This window comes from Canis lupus, chromosome 8 (assembly GCF_048164855.1).
Source record: "Canis lupus baileyi chromosome 8, mCanLup2.hap1, whole genome shotgun sequence".
In the NCBI taxonomy this organism is placed as follows: domain Eukaryota; kingdom Metazoa; phylum Chordata; class Mammalia; order Carnivora; family Canidae; genus Canis; species Canis lupus.
In genome coordinates this window covers 59429507-59453916 of record NC_132845.1, presented here as the reverse complement: position 1 = coordinate 59453916, position 24410 = coordinate 59429507, and the positions used below count along the sequence as shown (strand labels likewise).

The 24410-nt window shown below is 44.8% G+C and overlaps 1 protein-coding gene and 1 long non-coding RNA gene across 7 annotated transcripts in view; one reads left to right on the top strand and one right to left on the bottom strand.

The window, feature by feature from the left end:
• The window catches only part of SGF29 (SAGA complex associated factor 29), a 29548-nt gene extending 9851 nt beyond the window's left edge, over nucleotides 1–19697 (bottom strand). Inside the window, exons 1-3 of one of the 6 annotated variants that reach the window (XM_072836357.1) lie at nucleotides 19494–19657; nucleotides 14522–14618; nucleotides 679–767 (exon numbers count right to left, since the gene is read on the bottom strand). In XM_072836357.1, coding sequence (XP_072692458.1) covers nucleotides 679–753 — 75 coding nt within the window. In that variant the 5' untranslated portion in view covers nucleotides 754–767; nucleotides 14522–14618; nucleotides 19494–19657. The other 5 variants (XM_072836359.1, XM_072836358.1, XM_072836360.1 and 2 more) reach the window with 5 other exon arrangements.
• Nucleotides 19429–24166, top strand: LOC140638655 (uncharacterized). The gene is made up of 3 exons (XR_012035661.1): nucleotides 19429–19798; nucleotides 21115–21229; nucleotides 23905–24166. It is a non-coding gene; the product is annotated as an uncharacterized lncRNA (long non-coding RNA).
• Nucleotides 24167–24410: the final 244 nt, after the last annotated feature.

Sequence of the window (24410 nt, the reverse complement as noted above, 5' to 3'; positions counted from 1 at the left end):
TGTCCCTCACTGCACTAGTTCCTCCAAATGTTGGGCATCCTCATACTCACGCGGTTGCTGTACCTGCTGGATAAATGCTACACTAACTACAGATGCTCCAATAAATACCATTTTGCTATAAGGGAGCCTAGGCAGAGGGCTTGGAGGGGAGGGGCTGTGAGGTAAAAGATGAACTCGATAGGTTTATTTTCAGATCTTGCATGTTCCAGAAAAGGCCCCTCACCAGCTCTTGGGAGAGAACCTCTGTACTCTTGGAATATCCTGCCTGATAAAAGTATCTTTGTTCAACTAGGATAAGGGGATGGAGGGAAAAGGGGAGTGACCATAATGGGTACAGGGTATTTCTGTCAGATGACCAGAATGTTCTGAAATTGTGGTGACGGTTGCACAACTCTGAATATACTAAAAACCAATGGAATCGTACTCTTCAAATGGGTGAGCTATACGGTATGTGAATCCTATCTCAATATAGCTGTTACTGAAAAGAGAGAATCACAAAGTCCTGCTGCCGATAGAAAATCCAGCAGGAGGGATAGTCACACTCCACATTTTCCTCCTCTCTCATTCATCAGTCACCTGGGTCCCTGCCATGTCCAAAGTCTCTAACTGCACCGCCTGTACCCGCCCCTCTGCAGCTCACATGCTGCCCTCCAGGAGCCAAGGGCTGCGGCTTCTTACCTGGGTTTGTTTGATCAGCTGATGAAGCTCTGTGAGAAGTTCTGCGATGCGGGAATCGGCTGACACCAGGGCCATTGTGTCTGCGGTGCCTGCAGTGGAGGCGAACAGAAGAGAACCCTGCTAGTGGCTGTTGTATGTTGAACATTAGAATGTCAGGTGATGACCTTATACCAGAAAATATTAAAACTTTAGGAATTTCACATAATTTCTAGAACAGTTATAATAGCATTTACCCAAACAACAGAACCTACAAAACAACAGAACCTACAAAACAACAGAATCATTTTTTTTTTTTATTTAAAGATTTTTATTTATTTACTCGTGAGAGACAGAGACACAGGCAGAGGGAGAGGCAGGCATCACAGAGAGAGCCGGACTTGGGACTCGATCCAGGATCTCCAGGATCACACCCTGGGCTGCAGGCAGCACTAAACCACTGTGCCACCAGGGCTGCCCCAGAATCATTTTTTTAAATAGATTTTATTTATTTGAGAGTGAGCAAGTGCATGAGCAGGGGGAGCAGCAGAGGGGAAAGCAGACTCTCCATGGAGCAGGGAGCCCAACATGGGACTCGATCCCAAGACTATGGGATCATGACCTGAGCTGAAGGCAGACGCTTAACCAACTGAGCCACCCAAGTGCCCTATCATCATTTTTTTGACAGTGCTTCCTGAATAACTTAAAATACCACACAAACAAGCCTTACTAGTCAAAAAGACTTCAGAATTTGAATCTCGCGAAGTTTCAAAGTACATGCCTAATTAGGATCACAGATCATTATAAAATTCAGTATTTAGTTAACCAAGCTGGCAGTAGGATTCTTTTCTCATCTTTTTTTTTTTTTTAAAGATTTTATTTATTTATTCATGAGAGAGAGAGAGAGAGAGGCAGAGACACAGGCAGAGAGAGAAGCAAGCTCCATGCAGGGAGCCTGATGTGGGACTCAATCCCAGAACCCCGGGATCACATCCTGAGCCAAAGGCAGATACTCAACCACTGAGCCACCCAGGCATCCCAAACTTTTTTTTTAAAGTAGGCTCCACATCCAGGATGGAGCCCAGTATAGAGTTAGTTAGAACCCACAGCCATGGGATCCCTGGGTGGCGCAGCGGTTTGGCGCCTGCCTTTGGCCCAGGGCGTGATCCTGGAGATCCGGGATCGAATCCCACGTCGGGCTCCCGGTGCATGGAGCCTGCTTCTCCCTCTGCCTGTGTCTCTGCCTCTCTTTCTCTCACTGTGTGCCTATCATAAATAAATAAAAATTAAAAAAAAAAAAAACCCACAGCCATGAGATCAAGAGTTGGACACTTGACTGAGCCTCCCAGGCACCCCAACCTAGAAACCTTTTTATTTATTCAACCTACTTGTCCTTAACAATTAGCACGAAAGCTTTACGAGACAGGTAAAATTAACCATCATTTTAAGCCATTTTTTTGCTGACAAATTGCAGCAAAAATAACGAGCTTATCTGACCTTTAATAAACCTCGGCAGAATAAAAGTTTTACATTTAACACTGATAAGTCTAAAGACACATCTTAAACTAACAAACTTAAATTAGCTTTAATACAGAATATATGGGGGCATCCGGGTGGCTCAGTGGTTGAACATCTGCCTTTGGCTCAAGTCATGATCCTGGGGTCCTGGGGTTGAGTCCCACATCAGGCTCCTTCCAGGGAGCCTGCTTCTCCCTCTCCCTATGCTTTTGCCTCTGTGTGTTTCTCATGAGTAAATAAAATCTTAAAAAAAAAACCAAACAGAATATGTGGTACCTGTGCCTATTAAAAGTCAATTTGTTCCCCACTGTCAATTTTCCTTGGGGTACCCAGAGGGAAATCTGAAGGGAATGGTTAAATCCAAGGGAACTCCTGGGCCTCTTCATGCAGATTCAAGAGGTGCTTCAGTTTGAACCACATAAGGAGACAGCTCAACAGCTTGGGGTGCTCTTTGCTCCTCCATAGCGAGTAAGAGGAGCAGGAGCCAATGGCACCAAAGGCGAGGATTTACCAGAGCAGGTTTTGTAAGCCTCACCAGAAGGTGGTGGAGAAACTTGAGAGGGGAGGGTGGGGCAGGGGGGAAGGTGTGGCAGGAGAGGTGCTGCCAACAAGGCTGGAGGTGATAAAAGCCCAAACAGAAGAAATAGGACTACGGTCCTAAAGCTCATCAGCCTGGAGAAGAGCAGATGTACATTTTCTTCCCATCAACAAAAAGTGGGAACAGGCAGTCCATGTCAGGTGAGAATACAGGGAACCTCCTTGAAACAAAAGGAGTTTCAGCAGCTGCTTGGGAATACTTAAAGTCACCGTCCAGAGGTAGACTATCCATAGACAACCGGAAATTATAGCCATCAACACGGAAATGAATGAGAGGCCCCCACATACAAGAAAGAAACAGGCAGCACTCATCTAGTCCTCACAACACATTTCAGATCCAATGCACAAAATAAACAGTAAACAAAGCGTTTGGGAGCTTGGCGGCAACCTGGTTACAGGAAAGGAGGGGGGAGTACACAAGAAACAGGACCTCTTGGGGAGGTGTGCTAGGCACTGACAGGGGATCACTCCCTTGGGACTGGACTATGGCTAAAGCTCATGAGAAAACTGACCGAAAAAAAAAAAAAAAAAGAAAAGAAAACTGACCGGATTAGGGAGAGGTCCCAAACCTTTGTTTCTTCAGGTCTCTCATTTGTGCTTACCCATGGGTTGTTTGGCATCCTCGGTCCTGCTCTCAGATTAAGTGGTCCCCCTGTCAGGGGAGTGACCCAACAGGGTAAGACAGCTCCCACCCATTCCTTTTAGAAGCACATGGTCAAATGTATCTTGGATTTTATGCTCATAAAGGGACCACACTGGGTTATTTAGAAGGAAACCTTACACAGGAGTCTTTTAAGATTGCAGCAGCCATCCTAATGAATGTATAGCCATCCTGTGCCCAAGAAGAATATGAGTATTGAAAGAATGGGCACAACAGGGAGAGCCTGAGCCCAACACTGTTATGGTCAAGGTACTAGTGTCCAGCTGAGCGGCAGGAGTTTATTCCTTCCTGTACTGCAGCCACAGGACAGAGGTTCTCTCTCGAGCACTCAGACAAGGCATGTTCCAAAGGGTCCTATTGTGAGGACAGCTCCAAAAAAGAACAGGTAAGACACAAAGACAGGTATGTGTGTGTGTGTAAAGAAGACTTACCAAGTTGCACTAAATCTCCTGGATTTCTTTTGGCACAGTCCCCATACAGGCCACCAAAAAGTACGCGGGGGGTTGTTCAGCGCAACGATCAAGAAAGAATTCTTGAGCTGATGACAATGCAACTTAGTAAGTTTATTTAAAAGTAGCACAGGGGGGCAGCCTGGGTTGCCCAGCGGTTTAGCGCCGTCTTCAGTCCACGGCATGATCCTGGGGACCCAGGATCGAGTCCCACATCGGTCTCCCTGCGTGGAGCCTGCTTCTCCCTCTGCCTGTGTCTCTGCCTCTCTCTCTGTGTCTCTCATTAATAAATAAATAAAATCTTTATAAATAAATAAATAAATGTAGCACAGGGACAGGACCTATGGGCAGAAAGAGCTGCACTTTTGCTGTGTGAGGCTGGTGGTTATACACTTAGCAATCAATGGGAAGAAGCATGCAGGGAGTATCAGATTACAAAAGTTTCTTCAAATTTCTACTCAAAAAACTAGTTTTGCAAGATTCCTCTAGTGTTTATCATTCAGTTTGACATGAACTATTGGTGAGGTGTACAGGCAGTCATGAGATCCTTAAAGAACGTAGCAACTGGGGCACACCTGGGTGGTTCAGTGATTGAGTGTCTGCCTTTGGCTCAGGTCGAGATCTCAGGGTCCTGGATCCAGTCCTGTATCAGACTCCTTGTCGGGAGTCTGCTTCTCCCTCTGCCTATGTCTCTGCCTCCCTCTCTGTGTCTCTCATGAATAAAGAAATTTAATAAAAAAAACATGTGGGACACCTGGGTGGCTTGGCAGTTGAGCGCCTAACTTTGGCTCAGAGCCTGATCCTGGATTCCCGGGATCGAGTCCCACATCAGGCTCCTTGTGTGGAGCCTGCTTCTCTTCCCTCTGCCTGTCTCTGCCTCTCTTTCTGTGTCTCTCATGAATGAATAAATAAAATCTAAAAAAAACAAAACAAAACAAAAAAACCCCCCCCCAAAAAAACGTAGCAACCAGCACGTATTTGATCCCTATCAAAAGCATGCAGGCTTAAGTCAGCCTTCCTGGCTAAGGGTAAACATCTTCCTGCTCCTGTCCCTCATCATTGAAATTAACAAGCTCATCATACAGTTCATACAGTAATTCAAGGGATCCAGAATAGACAAAACAATCTCGAAAATAAAGTTTTCCCAATTACAAAATGCATAACACAAAGCTACAGTAATTAAGACAGTGAGGTACTGGCATAAAGACAGACCCAAACATCAATGAAACAAAACTGAGAGGCCAGAAATAAACCTTCATACCCACCGTCAATTAATTTCCAACCAGGATACCAAGATAATTTAATGGGAAAAGAATTGTCTTTTTGACAAATGGTGCAGGGACAACTAGATATCCATATGTAAAAGAATGAATTTGGACCCCGATCTCAGACCATATACAAAAATGACCTGAATAGTTTTCCAAAGACAATATTCAAATGGCCAAGTTGCCTGTGAAAAGATGCTCAGTATCAATAGCCATCAAGTGGATACAAATCAACACCACAAGGAGGTATCATTTCACACTCACCAGGATGGTTATAATCAAAAAGAGAAATAATAAAAGTGTCGGGGAGGGTAAATGAAGGGATAAAGAGTGGTTCTATTCACACAAAGGAATATTTTACTCAACAATAAAAGGAGTCATGTACTGTTGTGTGCTACAACACAGGTGAATCTTGAAAACCTTATGCTAAGTAAAAGCTACACACAACTAATATTGTCTATGTCCATTTAGATGAAATAACCAGAATCCAAATCTAAAGTCTTGTTATTTTTAGATATATCTCCCTACCCTTACCCCTTCAGCCTTAGGCAAACACTAATCTACTTTCTGTTTCTATAGATTTGCTTGTTCTGTACCTCTTTTCTTCTTATTGTGGAATAATATTCCTTTGTTTGCATATACCACATTTGTACACGTCCATCAACCAATGGACATTTGGGTCATATCCACTTTTTGGCTATTGAGATAATGCTGTTATGAGGAGCACCTGGCTGGCTCAGTCAGTAAAGTACACGATTCATGATCTCAGGGTTGTAGGTTTGAGTCCCACACTGGATGTAGAGATTACTTTAAAATAAAATATTTTTTTAAAAAAGAATTTTGTTAGGAACACTTGTGGGTAAGTTTTTCTGTGGACACGTTTTCATTTTCTGGATCTATAACTAGGAGTGGAATTGCTGGGTCATATGGTCACTCTATGTTTAAACCTTATGAGGAACTGCTAGACTGTTTCCAAAGTGGCTGCACCATTTTACTTTCCCATCAGCAACGCATGAGGATTCCACAGCTCTACACCAATGCATGTTATTGTCTGATTCCAGCCATTCTAGTGGAGTGTGAAATGTTAACTAGTGGTTTTGATTTGTATTTCCCCAATGGCTAATAATGCTGAACATGTTTTCACGTTTATTAGCCATCTGTGTGTCTTCTTTGGAGAACTGCCCTTTGTCCATTTTTACTGAGTTATTTTTATCTTTTTTATTATTCAGTTTTATCTTTTGAAACACATTTTAAAATTTTTTATGCAATCCAATTTATCTATTTTTGATTGCTTGGGACACAGACCTGTCTTCTCACATGTGTGACACTATTTGTAACACCACAGCTTTATATAATACGTTTCAGTATAAAGAACGTGTCCCTTAAAAAAAAAAAAGTCTAGTTGCATGAGCTAAAACCACATAAAATGATGGATCTTGGGTTTAGAGATTAGAAGTGTAAAATTTGAGAATTATCAGCATGGAGTTCCTTGCTAAACTCTAGGAACTGATCTGCTGAGTGAGAAAAGAGGAAGGAGGAAAGACTACCCCAAGCTCAGTAGAAAGATCCCAGGAAGGGAAGGATTAGCATGGAAGAAGGTTGTTCTCTTCTGCTAAATAAAGCAGGAATTCTAGGTAGAACCACCTGCCTTCTACTTGCCCACACCTATGTAGAATAAAATTGGGGCATGCCCCACAGTGGACGGACGGGGGTGCGGGGGGGAAACTTTACATTGCACCATCACAAACACTGGCAGCAGGTGTGCCCACAATGCTGTCACGTAAACCAGTTATCCTTCCCAGTAAATCTGTCAGACATTTCAAACTTTCTTAATGTGTTTGTTGCTGCCCTCAGACCTGGGTCTGGGCCCTGGCTAGCTGAAGCCCCGGTTCCTACTTTGCTCACAAGCCAGAAATCTTGTTACCACCATCAACACATTGGGCTACATGCAGCAGCACCTGCCACCTCTGCCTCCTCGAAAAGGAATTACTCCCCCGACTTACTGAAAAGTAGCCCTTCATCTGTGCTCTGAACTTGTCTCCTCTTGGGTCACCTGATACCCCTTTCCTGCGCTGTATGAGCAAAATGAGCATACTTTAGGAGAGCCTACCTTAAAAAAGACTAAGAGCTTCCAATTCCCACTCACCTCCAGCTCCCCACTCTGTTTTTCTTCACAGAAAAATTGATGTCGTCCAAGCATGTGCCCCTTGTCCTCACCCCCATTTGACTTTTCAACCCACTTCAGTCTAGCTTCTGTCCTCACCAGTCCAGTGATGATGCTAATACAGGTCAAAGCATTAGATCCTTTCCTGCTTGAGCCCACCTGACCTGCCTCTTTCTCACTTGACAGAGGTGCCCACTGCGACCACCTCTGGCTTCAGGGCCTTCACCCTGCACCTCACTCTGGCTCCTCCAGTCTCTGGGGCTGGCCCCTCACCTGCCTGTCCTGCAAACACTGGCACGCCCTACAGGCTTCCAAGTCTCCTCGCTTCCCCCTTCCCTGCCCCCAGGTGCCACAGAAAAGGACTTGGAGCAATCTCCTGAGCCTGACAGAACTGAGGACCTCAGGGAAAACGTCTCCAGTGGAAGAGACAGGAGCAGCAAATGTACATAAGAATTTCCTGTTGGCTGAGCTGTGGCACCAGAGAGCGGAGGCCTGAGGGGGAGGCAGAGCAGACGGAGGTTTTCAGGTGGGGAAACAGGAATATGCTGGCTGAGCGGCAGGAGCACGCTGAGAATCAGGGACCTGAGAACTGGGTTGCATCTGAAGAAGAGACAGGTGGGTGAGCAATGGGCTCCAGCCCTGACACACATGCAGCACCCCAGAGGACGATCACCCCAGGAAGCCCTTCTCTGTCTCTATGCACTCATCATCTGCTCTCGCTCCTCTCCTGTCTTACTTACATACACACAGCAGGGCCGTCCTGTCTCATTCCACTCCTCCCCTTCCACCCCAGCTTGCACCTCCCTCCTCCAAGGATACAGATGTTAGCTCAAGATGCGTCCTGCTGGACTGTCCGTAAGTAAACCAAACCTGTCTCTTGCTGGACTCTTCTTGGAACCTACCTAGACTTTCCAACCTACTTTTATAAATGTAGGTTTTTTCTGGTTTTTCTTCCCCAACCAGACTGGAAGTTCCTCAGGCAAGGACACACACCTCTGCTTTGATCAACAATCCCTACACCAAGAACCACCGATAGGTCGGGTCAAGGACTTGGCAGGAACTTTATTTTTTCTACTTCACACACCATGTCTCTCCTGCCCTAATCCCCCATCCCATCTTTCCCATTAGGTCCATTTTGAATTTCCCATTTCAATTATTCCAAACTTTGTTGTTAACGAGAGGCTTTTCCTCTGGCTCCTGTAGGCTACCTCATTATCAACGATGAACACAAGGTACCAACACCCAAATCTACCTCCAGCCCTATGACTTCCCCAAGATTCAGTATCTTATTTTCATGCCAGCTAGACAGCTCTATCAGAGAAGACCCCAAATCCCTATCGGCAAAGACACTCCTTACATGAGCCCCCTACTTTTATATGCTAGAAATACTCTACAATTTGAAAAAGATTTTAAATCAATGTGTCCAGAAAATATTCTAAAATTAAATAACAGATGGTTGTACAAGTCTACAAATATACTTTAAAAAAACAAAAAATGAATTGTGTACTTTGGGTGAATTGTACGGTATGTGAATATTTCAATAGAACTTAAAAAAACCAAATCAGTATGTCCAAAACCCTCTCTCCCTCCCCACCCCCGAAACTCCTGTGTGGTAGTTCTCCCCTTCCCTGTTGATGTGTCCATAACCCACTCAGCGGCCTGTGCTGGGAAGAGAGTGAGTTTCGAACCGCCATCTCCCTATGTCCAATCAGTCACCACTTCTGTTGACTTACTGCCCATAAACCCATCCCCTCCTTCTTGGCTTTCAGACACTGTTTCCCACCATACCAATGGTCTCCCTGTAACTGATGCAGCAGCCCTCCTGCATCTACTCTCCATCGAATCCATCCTCTGCATGGTCCAAGAACTACCCTCTAAAAGACAAGTGTAAAAAAAAAAAAAAAAAAAAAAGAGAGACAAGTGTAGTCATGTTCTCCTAACAAAGCTTTCGACCCCTGCCTTGAGATAAGTCCAGCCCTTTACACACGACACTGGCTCAATGAAGGGGCTTCCATCCCCATTCCACACCTACCATCCCACTCCCACACCTACATCCACAGGCCACCCATACCATCTCCTCTCATCACTGCCCACCTCATACTTCATATTCCAGCCATTCCAAACTCTTCTGCTTTTTTTAAAAAAAAAAAACTCTTCTGCTTTTGACTATACACCACGTGATTGATTTCTTAGCCCCATGCTGTTCCCTCTATCTGGGATGCCCTTCCTGCAAACAGGACACCCCTAATTATCTGCTTGATTTAGTCTCTAAGACCTGGCTTGCTTACCAAGTCCTCTCTTTCCACCAGCCATGGTCAGAACCCCCCCTGCTCCCAGTCTCCTAGGCTGAGTTAAGTTACCCTTCTCTGTGTTCTCAAAAGTTATCCTTCTCTATGCATCTCTCTACCACAGTGCCTACCAAATCATATTAGAATTCTTTGTGTGTTTCTGTCTCCTCTCCAGCTTGCCTAGTCTCTGAGAGTGGGGATCACTCTACCTTCCATACCCAGCACAGAGCTGGGCCATGGTATTCACCATCTTTAGTTCTACTCGTGTTCATGCCTCAACCCAACACAGCATGGCTCTCCCTCAGACCCCAGTGATCTCCTGCCAGCTCCTGGACTCTTCCACTGCACTGATACTTGACCACACACTGCTTCTCAAAGCCCTGCTCCTTGGATTTCCAGACCTCCAGTCCCCTTTATTTCTCCTACCGCCCTGCACAGTCTTTCTGCTGCTCCCTCCTCCACCCCAGAGGACGATCACCCCAGGAAGCCCTTCTCTGTCTCTATGCACTCACTGGGCATCTCATCAGCTATAAGGCCCCATATTCTGAAATTTCCAAATGGAGATCATCAGCCCTGATCTCTCCCCAACGTTCCCAACTCAGATTTCCAACTGCCACCCAATGGCTCAACCAAGATGCCCCTCAGATACCTCATACTTCCTGCCCTGCTCTGCCTTCCAAATGTGGGTTGATGGCATCCATCACTGTCCAGCCAGCTTCCCAGGCTGCAAATTCCAGTCATCCATTCCCCCTTCTTGATCATCTACAGCTCCCCATCTCTTTGGTCCACCTCATTCAAATTCTAGGGATTTTGCCTCAGAAGTTTCTCTCAAACCCAGCCCCTCCCTTCCACCACACCTGTCACTGTCTTAGTTGGGGCTCTCATCACATTATCACAGTATCGTATTATCTCTGTGACTCACTGAGGTTGGACACAAAGCCTGTTTCCCTCAAGATAAAAAAAAATTTTTAAATAGGTACATACATGTTAACTATATTTATAGTTATATTTATATAGTTAATATATATGTATATGTATTAAACAAATGCAAATAATAAAATTCAAATGATACCAGAAGTACAATGAAATCTCCTACCCATAGAAGCAACCGCTATTATTTCTTGGGTATTCTCCAGAGGTCTCCCATGGATACACAGGGGGAAAAGGCATGTTATTTCCCAAAACCTTTCACAAATGGAAGATGCACAGACAGACACACATGCGAGAAATGGAGGTTGGCACGTGCAGCACTGGGCAGAAAAGTTGATCCACGTGGTCTGGGGCAGGGGGAGTAGATCAAATACCAAAGCAGGCAGCAGTGGCAGGGGGGCGGGGAGGGGATTGTTGGGCCTCATTTTTGGAGACCTTCATCCCCTGACACTTAGCCCCTACACCAATTATCAGGATCCCCTCACATGTGAACAGTTACTGATGGTTTTAAAAACGGTTTCATCTCCTCTTGTCTCTTTCCAGTGTGAAATACTGTGAAGTGGTGACATGGGCGACAACGTTCTGAAAGGCTGCCTTGCCTTCTGGGTAGGAGCTGGCATGGGAAAACCTCACCTCATGTTCTCCTTGCTCAATGCCCTTTTTTCTTGAGGGCATTCTTTAACCACTCAGCAGTCAGAACTCTCTTGGCTTCCCACAGCACTCTGGCCACACTTTTCTTTCTACTTTTTCCTAATTTAGCAGGAAAAAAAATAGTCTAACAATATTAAAGAATTATTAAAGCAAATCCCAGCAACCTAAAACAATTTTCATTTTGTGTGCCACTCTCTGTACATGCAATGTCATTGCTATCAGAGTACACATGCTCTTGTAAAACTGTTTTCTATTTGTGAGGGAGTCCACTTCTCATATTTCCAGCCCCTCAAGTATAAGAACCGAGTTATAGTCATCTTTGTATCTTGGCACCCAAAATAAAGCCGAGAACATAGGGAGGGCTTGGCAGTTGTTTGTCAGAAACTGCTCTGGTAAACACATGAAGAGGCAAACAGCATGCCCAGCACTCACAGCAGTGTTAAGTCATATAAAGAAATGAAATACACAACTTGCAAAATGGCCAACAGAGAAATAAACTGACATGCACACTTGAGGAATGTTCCAAGAAGGGGAACAGGGGCAGAACAGCTGTTAAGTTCTCATGGGGCCATATACTCCCCTTGGGGAGCTCCTGAACCTTTCTGAGTCTCAACCAGAGTACCCAGATTAACAACATAGGTAAGGTCCAAGCAGTGCCTGGCACGATGTGTATGCTAAGTAAACATGAGTTGCCCCCTCCTTATCTGGAATTGTGGTCAGGGAACTACCAGGAAAGAAACAGGGATGATGCTAAGTGGAGCAAAGCAAAAACACAGGCAAAACAAACAAACAAAAAACAAACAAAAAAAACCCACGGATGCATCCAAAGCCTAAGGGAAGCAACCTGAGATGATAGGCCACGCAAAGAGCATACCACTGGGGAGTGCTCTCCTGTTCGAGCTCCTGTTTGCCTACTGGGTAGTGCCTGGCTTGGGAGAACCACCGCATTTTATGTTACAACAAACTGTTATCTCCAGATCCATTCAGTCAGGAACTTGAATTTCCCCTGAAAACACCCTCAATGCCAAAGCCCAAGGGAACAAAGCACCGGGCACTGGAAACATACGTGACCAGAAGGCTGGTGCTCCCAGCTGAGAAGAAGTGGCTTCTAGTCCAAGCTGTCCGTTATAAGAGTCTGAGGGCCCCTGGTGATCCTATCACGATTCTCAACCTCCAGAGGCCAGACAACCCCTGCAAGGTTTTAGGCTTTCTTACAAATTTTGAGGAAAGGACCAACACTCTCAACTTTTTGGTTCCTGGCACTCTCTTCTTCCCACTGATTTAGAAGCCACACTTTCTATTTCTACCCACAGAGGGAACCACCATTCTGAAATTTTTCACTATAGATGAGCTCCACCTGTTCTAGAACTTCACAGAAATGTAATCATGGGGCACCCGGATGGCTGAGTAGTAGGTTGAGCGTCTGACTCTTGATTTTGCCTCAGGTTGAGATCTAGCCCAATGTTGGGCTCCACTTAGGGTGGAGTCTGGGACTCTCCCTCCTGCTACCTGCCCTCCCACTCAAATGCGCTCCCTCTCTAAATAAATTTTTTAAAAATGTAATCATGCCATCCACATTCTTTAGCATCTGGATTCTCATTTCAGAGACTTATCAGTGGTGGTGCGTGTATCAGGAGTTTGTCCCTTTCTATTGTTAAGCAGCATTCTCTCCTCTGAACAAATCTGTTTAGCTAGCTCCGTCCTGATGGCACCTGGGTTATTCCCAGCTTGGGGCCACTGTGAAGAAAACTGCCATGTAGTCATGTCAAGTCTTTTTGTAGACTTACTTTCCTTAAGTACTTAGGTCTGAGGTGGATGTTTAATTTTACAAGAAAGGGCCGGAACAGACCCTTTCCCTGAGATGTACCAGTGCTCACTCCCAACAACAATGTACAGAAGTTCCAGTACCTCTACCTCCTTGCCAGTGTACGGTGTTGTCATTTTCATTTTATTAAAAAAAAATTTTAGCCATTCTAGCTAGAGTGAAGCACTTTTCATTGTAGTTTTAATTCAGACTTCCTGGTAACTAATGATGTTGAGCACTTACCTGTGCACTTACTCGACTTCCTTTACGTTCAATTCAGTGGCTTCTTAGAATATCCCCAAGGTGGTGCAACTATCGCTGCTACCTAATTTTAGAATATTTTCATGACCCCCAAAACCTGTACCCATCAGTGGTCACTCTTCAGTCCCTCTTCCCCTCACACATGGGCAACTGCTTATTCTAATTCCTGACTTTATGGATCTGCCTTTTCTGGACACTTCATAGAAGCAGAATCACACAGCATGTAGCCTGCGGAGACTGGCTTCCTTCACTGAGCACAATATTTTCAAGGTTCATCCATGCTGTACATGTCTATTTTGCTCCTTTTGTGGCTGAATAATATCCCATTGTATCGGCAGACCTCATTTGGTTTTTGCATTCATCAGCTGATGGGACATTTAGGTAAAATGACTTTTATATCAAGAATTTGGAACTCCTGGGCAGCCCCGGTGGTGCAGCAGTTTGGTGCCGCCTGCAGCCCAGGGTGTGATCCTGGAGACCCAGGATCGAGTCCCACATCAGGCTCTCTGCATGGAGCCTGCTTCTCTCTCTGCCTGTGTCTCTGCCTCTCATTCTTTCTCTGTGTCTCTATAAATAAATAAATAAAATCTTAAAAAAAAAAAGAATTTGGAACTCTTGCTGGCTATCTTGTTTCCAAGAGTCTTTATCACGTGACAAGGCATTAGAAACAACAGACAGGGCCACCTGGGTGGCTCAGTGGTTAAGTCTGCCTTCGGCTCAGGGTGTGATCCTGGAGTCCTGGGATGGAGTCCTATATCGGGCGGGCTCTCTGCGTGGAGCCTGCTTCTCCCTCTGCCTATATCTCTGCCTCTCTTTCTCTGTCTCTCATGAATAAATAAATAAAATCTTAAAAAAAAAAAAAAAGGAAACAACAACAAACAAATAGGAGACTCATCAGTGCCATTCCTTTCTTCTGGGTATCAACTACTTTTCCACTTATTCCAGTTAGTGGGCTGTTTTGTTTGTTTTAATGCATGTGTGTGCAGTTTATAATCATTATTTGTGGGAGGACTGGCCTGATATGAGCTATTCCACCACTATAGGAAGTGACCTCTGAGCATACTGCCCATCACCTTTTCTCCATTTTGGTAATAGTACTCCAATTTCTCTTTGGGAAACTGTCCTTCACCTTGGTTCCAAAGATGGGTACATGATCTGGGCCCATGAGCGTATTCCATTCTCCCTAACCACCATGACTGGCTCAGGAAGGGGTATGTGAACCAGGTCTGGTCCAAATCAACTTGAGATCTTTAGCTAGTAGTCATCTGCAAAGTGATACCTCTTTCAGCTGGTTGTCAAGAGAGTAGCAGCGAAGCCTGGAACTGATGGAGGCCTTTGCCTGCCTGACCAAGAAGCCAACATGGAGAGAAACAGAGCTGAAAGATATAAAAAAATCCTGGTGACGTTAGTTAGGTTTCCTGATATAACCCTCCCTGAAGCTGTTATGCCCAGGGCTTTTCAGTTAAGAGTCTAACAGATACTCCTTTTCTGCTTGGACTGGTCTGGGTTCCCTTTTTCTTAACTGCAACTGAGATATCTAATAGGTAATTCTAGGGACAAAGAATGTATTACCTGCTAATCACCCAGGCAAAACCTGTTCTGTAGCTCCTTTTCTAGAAGCCAAAGCCTAATACAAACAAATCCAAACATCCTGTACTTAAACCCCTCTAACATTAATCTTACAGGGCTCAAGACAATAAGAGTTCTGTTCTGAATCAAAGGGAAGAAAGTCCTCTAAGACCCTACTCTCAGATCCCATACTATTAATCTGGCCATCATCAACAACGATCTACTTTCATCGTCTGGTTTGAAAAAAAAAAATTAAGGAGATGATGATTCCTTTCCCCTAGTACCTACCATGCTTCTAGACCAAAGCTTACACAGGGAGTTTCTGACTGAAACCTTAGAGCAATCCCATAAGCACACCCTCTTTATAGTTGGGGAAACAAGTTCAGATTGGTTAAATTATGCCAGGTGACTTGGGAAATACAGGGAGTTGCAAAGCTGTAAACTCTAAAATCTGTGCTCTCCCTCTCATTTTCAAGCTTTGTAACAAGTTCAGCTTATTCAGTAGTAAAAGAGATCACGGAAATAGAATCATTTTATCTACTGGAAATTGTCAATCAACTGTTAGGTTATTAAGATTGCACTTAAAGAGTATCACCAAGAAGATGATGATTCATAGTAGCATCTGATAAAAAGAGGTAGAAAAATAAAGGTCATCATGATAGTTATTTCTTACTGAATACCTACTATGTACTAAGCAGTTTTATGTTGATGACTCCATCTAACTCTCCTAACAGTCCTGCAGAGTAAGTGCTGTACTCTTCATTTAGCACTGTAGAGACCAGGGTCTTGGAGAAATCAGGGACTTTACCCAGGTCACACGAGTAATAAATGGCAGAGGGAGAATTCAAATCCAGATCTGACTCTATGACCTAAGTCTTAAGGCTCAAACAGCCCTTGTATGATCAACATCCAAATCTTGTTAGTTCAATGTTCAAATAACTAGCTTCTACTCCACAGACATAGAGACACCACAAATCTTTTTTTTTTTTTTTGTAAGATTTTATTTATTTATTCATGAGAGACAAAGAGAGGCAGAGGGAGAAACAGACTCCTCACAGGGAGCCCGATGTGGGACTCGATCCCCAGACCCCGGGATCACGCCATGAGCCAAAGGCAGATGCTTAACTACTGAGCCACCCAGGCATCCTAAGACCACAAATCCTAAAATGATGCAAACTGGGTATTTTTTTTTCCAATGCAGAAGATACATCAAAATTCTATAGGAGATTTATTTTCATTCATTTCGTTTCCAAGACTCATTTAAAATCTTTGTAAGGGGAGCCTGGGTGGCTCAGTCAGTTAAGTGTCTGCCCTTAGCTTAGGTCATGATCCCGGGGTCCTGGGATCAAGCCCTGCATCAGGCTCTTGGTTCAGTGGGGAACCTGCTTCTCCCTCTCCCTCTAACTGCCGTGTGTGAACGCTCTCTGTCCCTGTCAAATAAATAAATAAAATAGTTCAAAAAAGTAAATAAAGTCTTTTTAAGAGTCTTTGTTTTGTTGTTGTTGTTGTTGTTAAGAGCCTTTGTATACAAATTAAGAAATGAGGTTAAAAAGGCCTGTGACTTACTACATGTCCCCATTTCCAGCCCCAGAAAGTTGGGTCACTAAAACTATGTATGCTGATGGACCCTACCCACTGAGAACAGGGTGCCTCATGGTTGGGCCAGTTATTTATAAAAGATACACTGTAGTTTACAAAATACTTTTTTTTAAAGTTTTTTTTTTTTAAGTTTATTTATTTAAGCAATCTCTACATCCAACATGGGGCTTGAACTCAGGGCCCCAAGATCAAGAGCCACATGCTCCTCTGACTGAGCGGGCCAGGCGCCCCTACAAAACAATTTCAAGGCAATGCTTCAGATCCTGGATAGCCAGCCCCTCTCAAACAGCAATACCACATAATAATCATACTAAGCAATGTCAGTGCCCGCATCCCAAACAAGCACAGACTTCCATGCTTCTGTTATGCCTGCCTGAAATGCCTTTTGATCCTTTCCCCACTTCCCCCTGGGTCTCAAATTTGCTCATCTTTCAGGGTACAAATCAACTGGCAGCAAAGTTAACACTTCAAGAGTTGTACTTGCCAACCTTCTCACACCACAGCACACACAGTACAAAATATTTCTGGTAACATTTGTGTGGCACACTCAGGTAAAAGGCAAAGCTGCTCACAGCTGGAAAAGAATGGCAGGGGGATCTGGCTGCCCCAGGCCCCACTCATCTGCCCTGATGCCAAGGGCAGTCAAAACTTTCAAAGCATGGTATACAAACTTCTGTTCTTGCATTGTCACACATACATTGAGAGACTGTTTCACTTACTTATCTCTCCTGCAGACCACGAGCTCTTAGAAGACTGACATGCAGTTGTATTCGTCTTTATATTCCCAGAAACTAGCCCAGGGCCTAGCACCTACTAAGTCTTCAGAATACATTACTGAACCAAACTGAATCCTGGAAATCTCTTAAAATAGTCTCTCAACAATTCTTAAGTTGGGCTATTCACTATCTTCCCTCCAACCCCAGGAAAAAAAAAATTGTCCCCTTTTTTTTTGGGGGGGGGCAGGTTAAAAAGTAAGCTCTATGCCCAATGTAGGGCCCAAACTTATGACTGCAAGATTAAGACCTGAGTTGAGATCAAAAGTCAGATGCTTAACCACCTGAGCCACCCAGGTACCCCAATTAGTTGATATTATAGATACTTCCCTGTATAAATGCACTCATGAATAGTTGTCAAATACCTACTCTATGCTAGGAATGAGAAATATACATCAGTGAATGAGACAAAGAGTCCCTGTCTTGCTTACAAAACTCACAGTCCAGAAAGGAACAGACATTAAACAAGTAGTTCCATATACTTATTTGTAGGTGAAGTAAATACCTTATAAAGGACATAGAAAACAGGATACATGGATAAATTTGAATAAACGATGACAGGTAATGTTGAAGAACGGAAAACACAAATTCTCAGGCAAAAATGACCAAGTGCCAAAGAGAATATCCACAGAACACTCAGTAGTGAAACTTCAAAGCCTTAAGGGCACATACACACTAATACACTGGAGAAGGAAAAGGGGGGGGGCAGGGCCAGGCTGCAAAAAAACACCAAGAATATATCAGTATTTGGCCTGAGTTGGCCTGAACAACTGGAAAAATGGGAAGACTGGGGAAAGTGGTGAAGGTATGTGAGGGGTAAAACTCAAAATTTCAGTTCTGGACATGTTTGAGATGCCGACTCGACACTTTGAGATGTCATTTGCAAGCTGAATATAAAAATCTGGTCTTGGAGGTAGAGCACTGGGTCGAAGATTGACATTTGAGAGCACAATAGATAGTATTTCTATTTAAGGCCTTCAAATAGGGACGCCTGGGTGGCTCAGCGGTTGACCGTCTGTCTTCGGCTCATGGCATGATCCCGGGATCCAGAACCGAGTCCTGCCTCCGGCTCCTTGCAGGAAGCCTACAAGACTCTGCCTGTCTCTACCTCTCTCTCTCTAGCACTCAAGAATAAATAAAGAAAATATTTTTAAAAAGAAAATAGTTTTGAAATGGATAGCTCCTAGGAAGTGGACACAAAGAAGAGCTTAGGATGAGGGCGTGGGCGGGGGAGTATAACCATTAAAGATAGGGACGAGGAACAAGAAATCAGCAGAGGAGAAACCAGAGAGCTGAAGCTAAAGAAGAGAATGTTTAAGAGGCCTGGGTGGCTCAGTGGCTGAGTGTCTGCCTTCGGCTCAGGTCGTGATCCCAGAGTCCTGCGATCCAGTCCCACATCAGGCTTCCCGCAGGGAGGGAGCCTGCTTCTCCCTCTGCCTAGGTCTCTGCCTCTCTCTGTGTTTCTCATGAATACATAAAATATTAAAAAAAAAAAAAAAATTGGGCAGCCCGGGTGGCTCAGCGGTTTAGCGCCGCCTTCAGCCCAGGGCGTGATCCTGGAGTCCGGGGATCGAGTCCCACATCGGGCTCCCTGCGTGGAGCCTGCTTCTCCCTATGCCTGTGTCTCTGCCTCTCTCTCTCTCGTCTCTGTGTATTCTCATGAATAAATAAATAAAACCTTTAAAAAAAATTGAAGAGAATGTCCTACAAATCAAACGAAGAAGTGCTTCAAGAAAGGGCAGTGATGAAGCGCATCAGCCATTGCTACAGAGGTGAGAACGAACTGAACACTAGATTTGGCGACCGAGAGGTCACTGGCGGTTTCCACCAAGTGCTATTTTAGTGGAGCGCTGGGGGCCTAGACTAGAGCGGGTTCGAAAGAGACCTGGAGATGAGGCGCCAGCTAAGGCTGAAGCCTCACGCTGCAAACGGGCGCCGAGAGATGAGGAGGCAACTGGAAATCTCCGGAGGGCGAATGAAGTTGTCTCGTTAGAAGGGGCTCAACCCCGCTGCCGTCTTCTCGCACCTGAGCTGAAGACCCCGCCTCCGCCGCCTCTGCGGCTTCTGCGCCCCGCACGGCGAACGCCCGCTTCCCCTCCACGCCGCGCCGGCCAGCGCATGCGCAGACCCCAAAGACCGCCGCCGCAGCCCCACCCCTCCCCGAGCCCCGCCTCTCCCCGCCCAGGGCGCGTGCGCACCGGCCCCCGAGAGTTGCCCCAGCGAGGCCCGGGAATGGGGACGTACCGAGGACGACCCCGGCCCTCCGCTCCCGCCATTCCCCGGGGGCCCCAGACTGCGACCCATCCCCACCTGCCAAGCCACGGAATAGGCACGTCGAGCTGGAAATTACGACGGCAGCCGCGGGCGCGTCCCTCGAATGTTTTTCAAAGTCTGAGTACCGTAACGCGCTTGCGTTCGAAGATTCGCGGCACGTCGAGAACTACACACGCTTTTTCCCTTTTACGAGCTAGTCGCAGCGCGAACCTTTCCGCGCATGCGCCGTCCTTCCTTTGTGACGTGTCGCGCTGCTCCTTGGGAAATGTAGTTTTTATTTTATCAGTCTATGCCCGATGCCCTAAGGGAACTTAAGAAACCAGAGTCCTTGTGTGTTTTTAGTATCCTCTCTCATTCCCCAAAGCCTATAAGATAATTTAAAAAAATTTTTAAACCTCAAGCTGCCCCAAAAGATGTAGTTTATTATTTTAGTTTTTTTTATTTTATTTTTTAGCTCTATGGTTTTTTTAGTTTTTTTTTTTAGTTGTTTTTTTTTTAATTGAAGTTCAATTTGCCAACATATAGCATAACACCCAGTGCTCATCCCGCCAAGTGCCCCCCTCAGTGCCCATCACCCAATCACCCCAACCCCCCGCCCACTTCCCCTTCCACTACCCCTTGTTCATTTCTCAGAGTTAGGTGTATGTTTAGTTTTTTAAAAATAAAGCAGATCGGATCCCTGGGAGGCGCAGCGGTTTGGCACCTGCCTTTGGCCCGGGGCGCGATCCTGGAGACCCGGGATTGAGTCCCACGTCGGGCTCCCTGCATGGAGCCTGCTTCTCCCTCTGTCTGTGTCTCTCTCTGTGTGACTGTCATGAATAAATAAATAAAATCTTAAAAAAAAAAAAAAAAAACAGATCTGTAGACCCAAAAATTGCACTTTGAGGGAATCTTCTCAGGACCGTATTAAGGACGTGAGTAAACATTAAACTACATTAGTTTACATTCTAGTAAATGTCTTATAATTTCTTACATAACCCCTATCAAAGTTTAAAATTACATTTTATATCGTTTATTTTTTAAAAAAGATTTTATTTATTTATTCATGACAGCAGACACACAGAGAGGCAGAGACACAGGCAGAGGGAGAAGCAGGCTCCATGCAGGGAGCCCGACATGGGACTCGATTCGGGGTCTCCAGGGTCACATCCCAGGCCAAATGCGGCGCTAAACTGCTAGGCCACTGGGACTGCCCTATATCGTTTATTTGATTCACTTGTCAGCTCAATAAGATTCGAATCATCTGTTTTGTTCACCTGTTTTCTCATTACCCAGCACATTCCTAGTACCTATGAGAGCAGATAATGGGCCCTCAACATTTTTGTATGCACTTAGAAGAATCTCAGACTTCAACACAAACTATTTCAGCCCCAAACTAACACATCAGTTTATTTTTCCCTTCAAGGTTGTTTTTCTTTGTGTGGTCTCTTTGTCAATGAATGGCATGACCATCTATCCCGTCTCAGCTGTATATCCTGCATTTTATGAAGCTGATGTTGACAAGGATTTCACAAATTTTGCCTTTGTAGAGGTCTCGGGAGCTATTTCTCCTGAATGTCAAATATTGACCTTAGTTACTCCCCAGGAGAGATTTGGGGCTTGCAATTGTTTGTTTGTTCGAATTTATCTTTAATCTCTGATATTTCTACTGCTAAAGAACAAAAATTCAACTGAGTAACTTAAAAGGTCAAATTGACTCTATTGAATGATTCATGAATCAGGCAGCATCCCATCTGACAAATAGAAAGGAGCTCCACCTAGCTGCAGAAAAGGTAAGGTTTTTGAAAGCAGAAAGGAAGCAAAAAAAAAAAAAAAAAAAGAATATTATTAGTCAAGAATGCATTGTTTTAGATCAGGTCACCCCCCCCCCCTTTTTAAAGATTTTATTTATTCATGAGAGACACACACACAGAGAGGTAGAGACACAGGCAGAGGGAGAAGCAGGCTCCATGCAGGGAGCCAGACTGTGGGACTCGATCCCCTGTCTCCAGGATCACGCCCTGGGCTGAAGGTGGTGCTAAACCGCTGAGCCACCTGGGCTGCCCAAGGTCACCCTCCTAAGGGGAATGAAAGGGATCTATAAGTAAATATCCGAGTGCTGACCAAGAAGTTCCATGTTGATTGGTTAAATAATAGTAACAGCTCATATTTGTTGGCCACTTACTATGTACCAGGGACTATTAAATATGCTTGATGTGTTTCATTCATATAACATACTCCACCCAGTTGTAGAGGTTGGGTTACTCATTGCTTGCTTCATGACAGACTATAATCATTGGGTTCTGCACACCCTCCCTCTTGTTTTATTTATTTATGGCCGTTATCTCTTTTCTCTATTCCTCCTCTCTTCCCCAGAGTGTGTGTCTTTGTAAAACATGTGTGTTGTCTAGTGTGCATGCATTTTTAATTTACTTAGATGGTATTGTGCTGTAAGCCTCATTCAATCTCTTATTTTTTCCCACTCTGCTCTAGGGTTTTAAGATTTGTTCTTGTTGTTGTGTGTGCCTGTTACTTAGAATAACTGTGTAGTATTTTATAATTTGGCTATGGCAGATAACATCACCACGAACAGCCTCATGCCTGTCTCTTGTGGCCAATATGAGGATTTTTCTGAGAAGTATCACTACCTGGTGAGGCTGAGTAATAGCCCATTAAATTGTCTGTCCTCACCCATTCTGTCCAGAACATTCTTCTCCCCCCCCTTTCCCTAATCTCTTCCTTTTTAAAAATTCTACTTATTCATTTGAGAGAGGAAGAGCACAAACAGGGAAGGGGCAGAGGCGGAGGGAGAGGCAGACTGAGTGTGGAGCCCCCATGCTGGGCTCAATCCCAGGATACTGGGATCATGATCTGAACCGAAGGGGGACACTAACTGACTGAGCCATCCAGATGCCCCAAGAACACTCTTCTTAAAACAAAGATTTGCATGAGCTGGTACCTCTGCCTCCTGGCCCTACCACCTCCTCTCCCCACCATCTCCATCTCCCTCTCCCCTTCAGCCTCTTCTTTAGATCTTCCATACATGTCACATCCTTCCTCCTTCCTCTACAAAGTCTTCCCTGGAGCACATTTCCCTCATCTGTTTATCTCCAAATCTCCTACTCATCTTCAGATCTCCCTGACTGGGTCAAATCCCTCTGCCTTGATCCCTCAAGAGCACTATGTAGACCTCCTGCCATTGTGGCAGTAACAAAATGTCACGATTTTACATTTGTTTGTGGCAAAATTTAGGTTTATCACTGTATCTTTAGCATGTGTGCCTGGCACATATAAAAATATTTTTTAGATGAAGGAGAAAATAAAGGTATTCTCTCTGCTTTGGAAGAGCCATGAGGGGGGCAGCACCTTGGTGGGGTGACTGCTATAGAATTTGGTCCTCAGCTCTACAGGACCAGAAATTCCATTTTTCAAGTGGGATAGACTCATATTGATGCAACTCACAAGAGACTGATGTGTAAATCAGAACCCATTGAGTTATATGGGGAGATTTAGAACTGTGGAACTGACCAGAACACTCCCTTTCCCTGGGCAGCACAGTCCCTTCCTTGGGAAAGCACAGTCCCTTCCTTTCTTCCGTGAAGAAAGCTAGGTCTTTCTGGTCTATCCTTTAGTCTCATTCTATCAGAGCATCACATCTGAAATCCTTTCTAAAAAGCCTTGCAAAGTCACAAGGATATTTTTTTTAAAAAAGATCTTCTTTATTTATTCATGAGAGAGAGAGAGAGAGAGAGAGAGAGAGAGAGAGAGGCAGAGACACAGACACAGACACAGACACAGACAGAGGAAGAAGCAGGCTCCCTGCAAGGAGCCTGATGTGGGACCCGATCCTGGATTCCAGGATCACACCCTGAGCCGAAGGCAGACACTGAACTGCTGAGCCACCCAGGCATCCTGAAAAGTCACAGGGATCTTGACTGAAGGTCTCTTGAGGGTATGCAGAGGGAGTTACGTGGTGGGACTTCCTAACAATCCCTTTACAAATCCCTCCCATCACAGAGTTCCACTGCTGAGGGCAATGCTCACATCTCTGCTCTCTGGTTTCTCCCCACTCAGAACGGGCTTTTTGCATAGGGGCTTCAGGCATCTTTTATGGAAAGCCAGCTACCCCTCTCTCAGATTGTCCCTGTTCATGCCTACCCAACACCACTTGAACAAAAAAAAAAAAAAAAAAGACTTGAAACTCACATCCATCTTGTTAGTTCTGATAATAGAACTAACTAGAGGCCATATCATCCCCAGGCACAGCTGGACTGGCCAGGGAACATACAGACCCAGACCCAAGGGATAGGAATGCTTGCTTACAATTCAAAGGAACGCAATGGAATTCAACCCAAATAGCTTACACACATACACACATACAGGCAGCTAATGGGCACTATCCTGGACACATAAGCACCAGATACACCTTATGAAATCTTTAACATAAAGAAAAAATATATTTTTTTAGATTCCAAGTCTCACAAAAGATGAAACAAACAGACCTCCCTGGGACCAAAGAAGCACCAGAAGCAATTGAGTAACATCCACTAACGTGACTTCATGGGCCTCCAATTAACAGCATCCACCTTCTGGGAAGACCCACCACCATGACCACCACCTGCTCCAAATTTTGCCCTTAAAAATCCTCGCTTGTAAGCCATGGGGGAGTTTGGGACTTTTGAGCATTAGCTCCCTGAATGGTACCACACCAATAAATAGCCTGTCTTCCTTCATTGCAAAAGTTTGATGTCAGTTTTTATTGGATTGATGTGCATGGGGTGAATGAACTCTCATTTGGTTTGCTTACAGGCACTTCAGTTGGATCTGAATGGCAGCCAGGTGGGGCAAGTTGTAACTGTTCATGCTTACTGCTTTTTGTCCCCAACACATACAAAAGAAGCCATAGCATGACCAGAAGGTGGCATAGTGTGTATGGAACCCAAGGAAGAAAGGGAATACAATACTTTAACTCTT